Source organism: Arvicanthis niloticus, chromosome 8 (assembly GCF_011762505.2).
Source record: "Arvicanthis niloticus isolate mArvNil1 chromosome 8, mArvNil1.pat.X, whole genome shotgun sequence".
NCBI lineage: Eukaryota > Metazoa > Chordata > Mammalia > Rodentia > Muridae > Arvicanthis > Arvicanthis niloticus.
In genome coordinates, this window is record NC_047665.1 from 88,002,481 (window position 1) to 88,014,766 (window position 12,286).

The 12,286-nt window shown below is 35.1% G+C and overlaps 1 protein-coding gene across 1 annotated transcript; it reads right to left on the minus strand.

Moving 5' to 3' along the window:
- Positions 1-7,611: 7,611 nt before the first annotated feature.
- On the minus strand, positions 7,612-11,990 carry LOC117713445 (olfactory receptor 7D4-like). The gene is made up of 2 exons (XM_034509630.2): positions 11,831-11,990; positions 7,612-9,075 (listed from the first exon to the last, which is right to left on the minus strand). Exon 2 carries the CDS (start codon positions 9,058-9,060, stop codon positions 8,125-8,127), a length of 936 nt encoding a protein of 311 aa, XP_034365521.1. The 5' UTR covers positions 9,061-9,075; positions 11,831-11,990; the 3' UTR covers positions 7,612-8,124.
- Between the last annotated feature and the right edge of the window lie 296 nt (positions 11,991-12,286).

Below are 12,286 nucleotides of genomic sequence, written 5' to 3' on the forward strand. Positions count from 1 at the left end.
AGCATCAATATATTGGCAGCCAAAGTACATGTCTTGAAACAGAAAATGGACCCCCCAGACAGAGTTTTTAAATTAACAGGCTGACAAATCAAGGACAGGTAAGATTTTGTACAGAGCCTTACCAACCTAAGACAGAAATGCATTGCTTTTGATAATGCATATTCCATGATGGGTAAGGAAGGCATTCTTGTCAGAATGACCTAAGACAGGCTCAGTCTTGTTTATGAAATAAAAAATGGGAAGATGTGGAGAGCTTTTGGGGATGCTTGGCAGGAACAAGGAAATGGGCTTCAGGCAAGAATCTGACATTAGGCTAGAACAAAGAAGTAACTTCAGGCAGAAATCTAAATCTTAGGTGAGAACAAAGAAGTAGGCTTCAGGCATGAAAATGACCTTGGGGTAGGATAGAGATGTAGGCTCAGATATTTTGGACATTCTGATAAACACTTAGAAACAGTGATCTTGGGAGTGATCACAGGACTTTGTATATTGCTTGTTTGTTCTTTGACTATTTGTCTTTATTGTTTTGCTTGTTCCTTGATCATTGGCATCTATTGTATTGATAGTTCCTCAACCTAGAACTGAGCTTAATACTTTCAAGTAATTAAAGTGGTATTGTTGAGGCCCAAGCTGCCTCACGCTTGGGGGCCAAAATGTCTCCGTCAATGTTGGAACCCGCACTGCCAAAAGCCTTGGGGACTAACTTGTTAGCCTGCACTGCCCCAAGCAGCTTCAGTCCGAAGGTCGGGGTTCAGCAAGAGAGAGAGTAAGGACAGACGTGAGGAATGGAGACCAGACAGAGTGTGATTCAATCCCATTTATTCTTCAGTCTCTCTTCTTCTCTCCAAGTGCCAAGTCTTAAGTTCCTAGTCCCTAGTGTCTCTAAGTTCCAAGTTCTTTCTCCAAGTGCTAAGTGCCTACCACCTAATAATCTTCCAAGTGCCTAATTCCTACTCCAAGTTGTTCTCTCTGAAGTGTCTGATTCTCTGTTCCTCTCTTCTGTCTGCCTCTCGCCTTTTATATGTCTTACTTCTAAGCCATGCCTCTAAGTCACGCCTTTAATCATGCCCTTAGGTCTTGTCTCTAAATCTGATCTCTAAGTCATTCCCTAAGTCACACACCTTTAAGTCTCACACACCCAAGGGAAGATCCTGGGTATCTGCAGCAAGATGTTATCAGAGTGTGCTCAGCTGTTGCAGGCTATTGCAATCAAATCTCTTATCAGGGTATATGGCTCAAGATGGCTGCAAGGATGATAGTCGCCTTCTGTCAGCTCCCCACATGGTATAAAAGTAGAAAAGATAAAATAAAATTGCAAAAGAAAACAGGAAAAAAGAAAAGAGAAACACACACACACACAATACCAACTCCAGCAACAAAAGCAAACTGAAGTATCATCGGTCCTTAATATCTCTCAACATCAATAGACTCAATTCCCCAATAAAGAGAAGCAGGGTAACAGACTGGATACACAAACAGGATCCATCATTTTTCTGCAAACAAGATACACACCTCAGCAAAAAGGGCAGAGACTACCTCAGAATAAAGTGGTGGAAAAAGTTTTTCAAGCAAGTGGTTACAAAAAAACAAGCTGGAGTAGCTATTCTAATGTAAAATAAAGTAGATGTTCTACTAAAAATAACCAAAAGGCATGGTGAAGGTGATGATAATGTTTATACTCATCTACGGAAAAATCCTGCAAAATAAAGTCTCTGTTCTGAACATCTATTCCCCAAATGCAAGTTCACACACATCTGTAAAAGAAGCTTTACTAAAGTGCAAAATAAACATTGAACCTCACACAATACTAGTGGGGGACATCAACACCCCACTCTCACCAATGGACAGGTCATTAAAACTGAAACTAAACAGAGACAGAGTGAAACTAACAGAAGTTCTGAACCAAATGGATTTAACAGATATCTAAAAAATATTTCACCCTAAACCAAAAGCATATACCTTTTTCTCAGCACCTCATAGAACTTTCTCCAAAACTGACCATATAATCAGACACAAAACAAGCCACAATAGATACATTAGGATTTAAATAACCCATGCATTGTATCAGTTTACCACAGAGTAAACCTACACTATACTAATACTAATACTAATACTAATACTAATACTAATACTAATACTAATACTAAATGCTAATACTAATCCTAATACTAATCCTAAATGCTAATACTAATACTAATACTAATACTAATGCTAATGCTAATGCTAATACTAATACTAATACTAATACTAAATGCTAATACTAATACTAATACTAATACTAATGCTAATGCTAATACTAATACTAATACTAATACTAAATGCTAATACTAATCCTAATACTAATACTAATACTAATACTAAATGCTAATACTAATACTAATACTAATACTAATGCTAATGCTAATGCTAATGCTAATACTAATACTAATACTAAATGCTAATACTAATACTAATGCTAATGCTAATGCTAATGCTAATGCTAATGCTAATGCTAATACTAATACTAATACTAAATGCTAATACTAATACTAATGCTAATACTAATACTAATACTACTAATACAGCCAACAGAAAGCCCACATACACATGAAAACTGTACAGCTCTACTGAATAATAACTTGGATTGGGAAGAAATAAAGAAAGAAATTAAAGACTTTCTAGAATTCAATGAAAATGAAGGCACAGCATTCACAGACTTATGGGACACAATGAAAGCAGTGTTAAGAGGAAAATTCATAGCACGAGGTGCCTTCATAAAGAAATTGGAGCAATCCTATACTTAACAGCTTAACTAAAAGCTCTAGAACAAAAAGAAGCAAACACACCCAAGAGGAGTAGACCACAGGAAATAGCCAAATTTAGGGCTGAAATCAACCAATTAGAAACAAAGAGAACAATACAAAAAAATCAAGAAAACTAAGATCTGGTTCTTTGAGGAAGTAAAAAAGATAGATATACCATTTAGCCAAATTAACTACAGAACACAGAGATAGTATCCAAATTATCAAAATCAGAAAAGAAAAAGGAGACATAATAACAGAAACTGAGGAAATTAAAAAAAAAAAACCATCAGATCTCATGACAAAAGCCCACACTTAACAAAACTTAAAAATCTTGATGAAATGTATGATTTTCTAGACAAATACTATGTACCAAAGTTAAATCAAGATCAGGTAAATTATCTGAACAATCCTATAACCCATAAGGAAATAGAAGCATCCATTAAAAACCTCCCAACCAAAATTCCCAGAGCCAGACTGTTTTGATGCAGAATTACACCAGACCTTCAAAGAAGAGCTAATAAAAATAGTCCTTAAACTTTCCACAAAACAATCCCAGAGGGAACACTACCCAGTTCTTGCTATGAAGCCACAATTATTCTGATACATAAACTATACAAAAACCCAACAAAGAAGGAGAACTTCAGAACAATTTTGCTTATGAATATCAATGGAATAATAGTCAATAAATTTCTCAGAAACTGAATTGAAGAACATATCAAGCATCAAAGCATAATTCATCATGATTAAGTAACCTTGATTTTATGGATTCAGGGATGATTCAATATTCAAAAATCCATTGATATAATCCACTATATACACAAACTCAAAAGAAAAAAATAACATGGTCATCTCATTAGATGCTGAAATAGCCTTTGGCAAAGTACAACACCCCTTTATGTTGAAAGTCTTGGAGAGATCAGGAATTTATGGCAGATACCTAAACATAATAAAGGCAATATACTGCAAGTCAATAGCCAGCAACAAATTAGATGGAGAAAAGTTTAAAGCAATCTCAGCAAAATTAGGGACAAGAAAAGGCTGTCCACTCTCTCCCTATATATTCATTATACTATTTGAAGTTCTGACTAGAGCAATTAGACAACAAAAGAAGACCAAACAGATACAAGTTGGAAAGGAAATAGTTAAGTTATCACTGATTGCAGATGATATTCTAGGTTCATGAACAATCCCCAAAATTCTACCAGAGAACTCTTATTGCTGATAAATTACTTCAGCAAATTTGCTGGATAAAAATATGCTCAAACAAATTAGTATCCACTTTTAATACAAATGATAAATTGGCAAGAAAGAAATTAGAAAAATAATTCCCATCACAATAGCCACAAATAATATAAAACATCTTGGTGTAGCTCTAACCAAGCAAGTGAATGATCTGTACAACAAGAACTTCAAGTGCCTAAAGAAAAAAAACCAAAGATGTCCCCAGAAGATGAAAAATCTCTGATTCTCATGGATTGGTAGGAGTAACATAGTGAAAAATGTCTATCTTACCAAAAGCAACCTACGGATTTAATGCAATCCCTTTCAAAACTCCAATACAATTCTTCACAGAGATAGAAAGAGGAATTCCCAACTTCCTACAGAAAAACAAAAAACCTAGGATAGACAAAATGATTCTCAACAATGAAAGAACTTCTTGGGGAATCACTATCCCTGACCTTAAGGTATAATACAGAGAAATAATGATAAAAACACATGGGATTGGAATGGAGACAGATGGATCAATGGAATAGAATTAAAGACCCAGAAACAACCCCCCAAACCCATGGTTACTTGATCTTTGACAAAGAAGTAAAAAACCATACAGTGGAAAAAAAGAAAGAATCTTCAACAAATGGTGCTACTCTAACTGGCTGTCTGCAGGTAGAAGAATGCAAATTGATCCATACTTACCACCTTGTACAAAGCTCAAGTCCAAGGGGTCAGGACCTCAATGCAAAAACCAGATGTAGTGAATCTATTAGAAGACAAAGTGGGAAAGAGCCCCAAATGGATTAGCACAGTGGATAATTTCCAGAACAGACCACCAGTGACTCAAGCTCTAAGATCAACAATTGACAAATGAGACCTCATTAAACTGAAAATCTTCTGTAATGTAAAGGCCATTGTCAATAAGGCAAAATGGCAACCTTCAAACTGGGAAAAGATCTTTACTAACTCTACATCTGATAAAGGGCTAGTATACAAAATACATAAAACTCAACAAGTTAACTCCCCCAAAACCCAAATAACCAAATTAAAAGTGGGGTACAACACTAAGCTGAATTCTCAACAAAGGAATCTCAAATGGCTGAAAAGCACTTAAAGAAATGTTCAACAGCCTTAGTCATTAGGGAAATGTAATTTAAAATGATCCCAAGATTCCAACTTATACCAAACAAAATGGCTAATATCAAAACTCAAGTGACAGCATATGCTGGTGAGGATGTAGAGAAAGGAACAGTCTTCCATTGCTGGTGGAATTTCAAACTGGTACAATCATTCTGGAAATAATCTGGCATTTCCTCAGAAAATTGTAAATAGTTTTACCTGAAGACACAGCTCCCAGGTATATACCCAAAAGATGTTCCATTATTCCAAAAGGACTCATGCTCCACTATGTTCATAGCAGCCTTAATTGTAATATCCAGAAGCTGGAAACAGCCCAGATGCTTCCTCAACTAAAGAATAGGTACAGAAAACATGGCTCATTTACACAATGGAATACCATTCAGCTATTAATAATGAAGACATCATGAAAACATCATCCTGAGTGAGGTAACCCAGACCCAGAAGGACATACATGATATGTACTCACTGATAACTGGATATTAGCCAAAAAGTACAAAATATTAATAATATAACCCACAGAAGTTTAACAAGGAGGGAGGCCCAAGTGAGGATGCTTTAATCTGACTTAGAAGGGGGAACAAAATAATTATGAGAGGCAGAAAGAGGGAAGGATCTTGGTGAGAGAGGGGAGAGGGATGGAAAACAGGGGTAGAATCATGTAAATCATGTATGGGGGTGGGAGACAGGAGAGAAGAGCAGAGAGCCAGAGAATGAGTGAAAACATCCAGCTCTGTGTGTAGCCAGGGGCTGTGAAGGGAGGGTGAATCCTCTAGAAAGTTCCTGAGACCTGGGATGTGAGAGGCTCCCAGGACCAATGGGGATGACCTTAGTGGAATGACCAATAGTGGGGAGATAGAAAATTCCAGGCTGCCTGCCTGCCAAACTGTCCCACTTTCTTACAAACTTGGCATCTTCTCACCATATCCCCAAGTCCTGTGCCTGCCTAATTACCATTCCCCAGCTTCCAAATGAGATAGAAACTCTCCACACTACCAGAGACCACAATGGTCTAGGAGAATCCCAGACCAGAAGACCATAGAAAAAATAGAAACTAAGGAACAAAAAACCCATCCAATAAAATATACTCAAAAACTGATACCTAGAACTCGAATTAACCCAAACAAGATGTCTAGAAGCCAGTGTAAGAACAAAAGAAATAGTAGCAAAAGCATAATTTTTACCACTAGATTCTAACTATCCTGCTACACTTAGCATTACAATAGACAGCAAGACCAAATCTCAGCAAGGAGAAAATTAATTAATCCATTAAGAAAATTCAGGAAAAGACAAGGAAACAATTGGAGCAAGTGAACAAATCCCTTAAAGAAATCCTAGAAAAAACAAACAGTAGTTGAGGGAAATGAACAAAACTGTTTTAAGACCTATAACGTTAAATAGAATCAATAAAGAAAACAGAAATTGAATGAATTATAGAACAATCTGAGCAATAATCTGAGCTATAATCTGAGCATAATTATAGCTATAATCTATAATCTGAGCAATCTAGGTGTCTAAACAGGAACCACAATGCAGGCATCACTAAAAGAGTATGAAAAAAAAGGAGAGAATTTCAGGTGTTGAAGATATAATAGAAGAAACAGATAAAACAGTCAAAGAAAAATTTAAACCTGAAAGGTTCCTGACACAAAATCTTGAGGAGATTTGTGATACTATGAAAATAATAGAAGGTACTAGAAGGAAAACTCCAATCCCAGAAGGTTAACTACACCCATAAAACCACAGGCAAAACAAAAACAAAAACAAAAAACAAAAGCAAAAACAAAAGCAAAAGAAGGAAATCAGTCACTCTCTTGCTCTCTCTCACTCTCTCTGTCTCTCTGTCTATCTCTCTCTCTTACACACACACACACACACACACACACACACACACACACCACAGATACCACCACCACCATACCATAACAGTAATTAACAATTATTGGTCATTGATATTGATATCTCTCAATATGAATGGTCTCAATTCCCTAATAAAGAGACACAGGCTAACAGAACAGGAAAACAAGATTTATCCTTGTTTTGCACACAAGAAACACATCCCAACTTCAAACATAGACATTACCCAAGGATTAAGGGTTGTAAAAAGATTTTCCAAGAAAATTGACCCAAGAAGCAAACTGGTATAGCAGTGTTTTTCTGGTAGGATGCCAACAACATAACTCTTGCACCTCAGGTTCTTAAAGGATCATTGAAGAATTGAAGACTTTAATTATCAGAGGATAGAAAGTTTGTTGTGAGATTGTGTCCCCTAGGAACGTAAAAATCTATACCCATAAAGTCTCACCAACATGACTGCCTAAACATGAGTTGAGCAGGCATGATGGTAGCAATAAATATATTAAAGATGGTGGGGAAAAGCAAAGGAGACCTCAGTCCTACACACAGTATTACAGGCAATTTAGGAATGCTGAGAGAGTAAGAAATAGTTTTTCCTAGGGATTAGCTCACCAATTGGTTACTAAATATCAAATGGTTACTACCATCTAAACATATACATGTGTGCATATATACATGTCCCATTATACAAGCAAGTAGGTTTTATTTATATATTCAGGTATACATATATGTAAATATAGGTGTTTATAACAACAATCAATGAAAAAAGTCTTTACATTTGAAAGCGAACAAGGATGGATATGCAGGAGGTTTTGGATAAAGGAAAAGCAATGTGGCATTGTTGTAAGTATGTTATAGTGTCAAAACCAAAAAAGAAAACTAAAACCGACAAAAATAAAAATATTAACGATTTCCTATTTCAGGAGAAATGTCTTCAGCAGTGATTGGAGGAATATATATATATATATATATATATATATATATATATATATATATATATATAAAATTTTTTTTCACGTCCTTTGAACAGAAAACCAAGGAGGCTTCATTTCACAGACAGACAAACATGATACTGAAATCCATATCATTTGTCTAAGTAGATGCAATGTTCACTTGTTTTTTGGTCAATGATTCATCAAGAAGAAAAGCCTGCTCTGATGAGCCTTCCCAGAGCCCCTTTCACATCCTTGTTCCTCAGGCTATAGATGAAGGGGTTGAGCATGGGGGTGACTACAGTGTACATTACTGAGGCCACAGTGCTACCATGGGAAGAGTGGGTCACAGCAGAGCTAAGGTAAACACCAAGTGTTGTGCCATAGAATAAGCAGACCACACAGAGGTGAGATACACAAGTGGAAAAGGCTTTATATTTGTTTACAATTGAGGACATTTTTGATAAAGAGGAGACAATCTGAAAGTAAGAGAAGAGGATGCCAGAGGCTGGAAACACACCCAGCAGGGCAGTAGACACATACACAATGATGTTATTGATGAAAGTGTCAGATCTGGCTACCTTAAGTATCTCAGTTAGTTCACAGAAGAAATGAGGGATTTCAGTGACTCTGGAGAAGTTTAGTTGCTTTATCAGTAGAACATGAAGCAAAGAGTCTGTTAAAACTATAATCCATGACATCAGAACTAGGAGGCTATTGAATTGATAGTTCATAATGATTGTGTAATTTAGGGGGTAACAGATGGCCACAAAGCGGTCATATGCCATTATACTTAATAGAAGATTATCCATTCCAGCCAAAACCATAAAGAAATATGCCTGAATGAGGCACTGTACATATGAAATATCTTTGCTCTGTGTCTGAATGTTTCCTAGCATCTTTGGTACAATGGTAGAGGTAAAACAGATGTCTACAAAAGACAGGTTGGAGAGGAAGAAGTACATGGGAGTGTGGAGATGTGAGTCAGAGCTGTAAGCCAGGATGATGAGCAGGTTACCAACGACTGTGACCAGGTACATGAATAAGAACATCCTAAAGATGAGGTGCTGCAGTCGTGGATCATCTGAGAGACCGAGCAGGAGGAACTGCAATACTTCTGTATAGTTTTCTCCTTCCATGCCAGAGGTTTTCTCCTTTATAAAGAAGCACAAGTTCAGCAAATATCCAGATGGACCTCAGGACATCATCACTTTACACTTCCATAGTTTTTTTCACCCTCTAGGTTTTCCTCCTCTCATTTTTTCACTTATTCAAGATTTAGTTCATTTAACTATTAAATGTTTATAACATTTTAACCTTTTATTAAATGTAGGAGAAATATCTCATGCTTTTGCATTGCAGAACTTATATGAATTCCTACCTAATTTGTGGTTATAATCTTGTTTTATTTTTCATATAATTATTGTATAATAATAAAAGGTAGTTCATGAACATCTTGAAAATACTCATACTTCTCTATTTCTATCAGATCTAAAATAGTAATGAAATATAAATCTATGCTCTTATTCCAGTGGTTCTTAACCTTTTTAATGCTGTGACCATTTAATACAGTTCCTTTGGTTGTGGTGACCACCAACCATAAATTTATTCCATTACTATTTTATAACTGTAATTTTGCTATAATTATAGACCATGATATAAATTTCTGATATGCAGGGTATCTGATATGTGACTCCCAGAGGGGTCACAGTTACAATTGAGGCCACCATCTTCAACTCAGAGAACGCATTTTTCATCTAAATAGTGGTTTTTTAAATGAGGCTTACGTGCTGTTACCTGCATTAGGCATCATTAGAGATGTGTTTAATTATTGTTAGTATTATTATTTTATAATGATTTTGGATAGTCTCAAATATCAGCATAATGATTGTCTTAGCAGCTGAATTCTTTACTAAACATTTGAAACATTATTTTGGTTTTACCTCTCATCATCTATGTGATAATTGGAAAGTATCTTAAGCTGTTTTAGCTACAAATACTTGATCTCTTTATTAGGAAGAGTAGCTGGTATGCAGGAGAATTGAAAACATAAATCAACAAGGTTATGATGCAGTTATTTAACACTTGTTTCTGTGATATACATAAGTAAACTGTTATTCAGAATAGTTGTTTTTATGGTATATGTCATTTTAAAATGTTAATAAATCCAATGTGGGTTTCTAGTTAACACACACACACACACATACATACATATACACACAGAATCATACAGGCACAGACACACACGTACATACCCACACACCCACACAAGTCTGTTATATCTTTAGTTTACACCAGAATTTTCTAATCAGTAATATCTATGTATCTATGGCTTCTTTGGTTAGATAATGCCAGATATACTATGCCTAGACAAATAATGTAACTTGGTTTAAATGTTAATAGCACAAAACAATACCACAGCACTATTAAAAGGAAATCATATGTGTATGTAAGAATTTGTGCCCAAGCACACATTATTCTGATTGTACATGAAATCAGCAGTTAATGAATAATGTGTTTGATGTATTTGATTAACATATTAAAGGCTTCCATAAGGAAGAATATTTAAAATATTAAGCTAAAATGTGATTATTGAAAGTAACGGTTCAAGCTTTTCATGAGAAAAAAATCAACATTGTTTATGTAAATCTTAGTCAAATCAGAAACTGTCACGTAATGTTAACTTATTGTGAGAAAATTGATGAGAAAGGCTTCTTTGAATTAGAAGTATTTTAGCAGGGGTGAAATAGTAAGTAACTAATCATCAGAAGATGCAAAGAAGAAATCCTGTATACAGAAAGAACAGAATGGGCATTTGTTGTATATGAGGGTGATCTGACTTAGGACTCTCTTGAGAAGTCACTGATGTATAAAGTAGATAGTGATGGTCAGATAGAACAGGGTGTTCGGAAACTTCTCTATTCTTCCGTAATTTCTCTTTCATGTGCTATTTGTAGGTCTGAAAGTGTGATGATTCCCTCTCAACATTTGTATTTCCAAAGACTTATATGGATCCTGTCACACTGTAAGTGCCAAAGAAATACAAGCACTCAAGATATATTAAAGATTTTTGAACCATACGTATGTAACAGAAGGAGAATGTAAGTCTTTTACACCCTCAAAAACATATAACTTAATAGTATATTTAAAGCTATAAACTCATGTTTTATTTAACAATATGAAAAAGTGATGCTAATTATGAGAATATAACTTAGTTAACATAATGATGCTGATAAACATAATTCACTACAGTAGTCAGTGAGAATAAATCATACCTACAGTTACAAGAAGAATGTAACTGAGAAAAATAAAAAGCAATCGTGTTTGCTGCTAAGGTTACCTGATTTCAAACTACAGTCAAGAAGAAATTAAAACACTAGAATATGTGTTGAACTCAATTAATTCAGTGTGTTAATTCAGTCTTTTCAAACTTCAATCACATGCTAATGTTAAATTCACTTAAAGGGATTGCCAATATGAAAAAGAACAGATTACACTGAGTGTTGAGCCTCTTAAATAATTACATTATTAGTAATGTTACTTGGGGCATAATGCTGCAGCAACCAAATCAACAATTCCAGTGAAATACTTAAATAATATAAGATATAATTCAATAAAATAATAATAAAGCAGACAACACCATGTATATAACAAAGTTGCTAATGAGTAAGTAAGTGGATGCAAGAAATCTATTGTATGACTCCAATACATAAGAAAAAGTGAAGAAGATTTGGAGACCATGCAGGACATAATATCTCAATCTCAAGGTCTTAGTGAAAAAGCAGAATCACATTTAAAGAATGGAATTTGTGGAAACAAAAGAACCTTCAAAGTATAGGCACATCACCATCAGAGATCAAGTGATTCTGGTGTATTGTCCTTGTCCTAGAGAGAAAGGCCAGTACTCACTTTCTCTGCCTCTTTCTTTAATCCATGTGTCTTTACCAGAATAGAAAGACCCTCAAAGATATCTATCACGTCTTCATTGTGTGTCCCCAGAAGTCTCACATGGTTTTACATAGTCTGGTTTTCAATAATTGTAGGTAAGGAGCAACAACAAGATTATGTTTAAAGTTTCCAGCTTCTTAATGTCTTAATTATCAGAGCTCCTCATTAAAAAATTGTTGTAATCTTTCCAGGGACTAATTACCTTTGTTCCCTTGACACACAAGTATGATTGTGGAGAATACTTTTTAGGTACTGTTTTGTCTGTATATGTATTGACTGGGAAAGTTGAACTTATTTCTTATAAATGGAAAGTATTTCATTTTATCTTTAATTTATAAGGATGTTCCCAGGAAAACATTAATTTCTTTGAGGAATAAATCTCAGAGATAAACTCTCCTTGTTATTTTTCCTTGAACA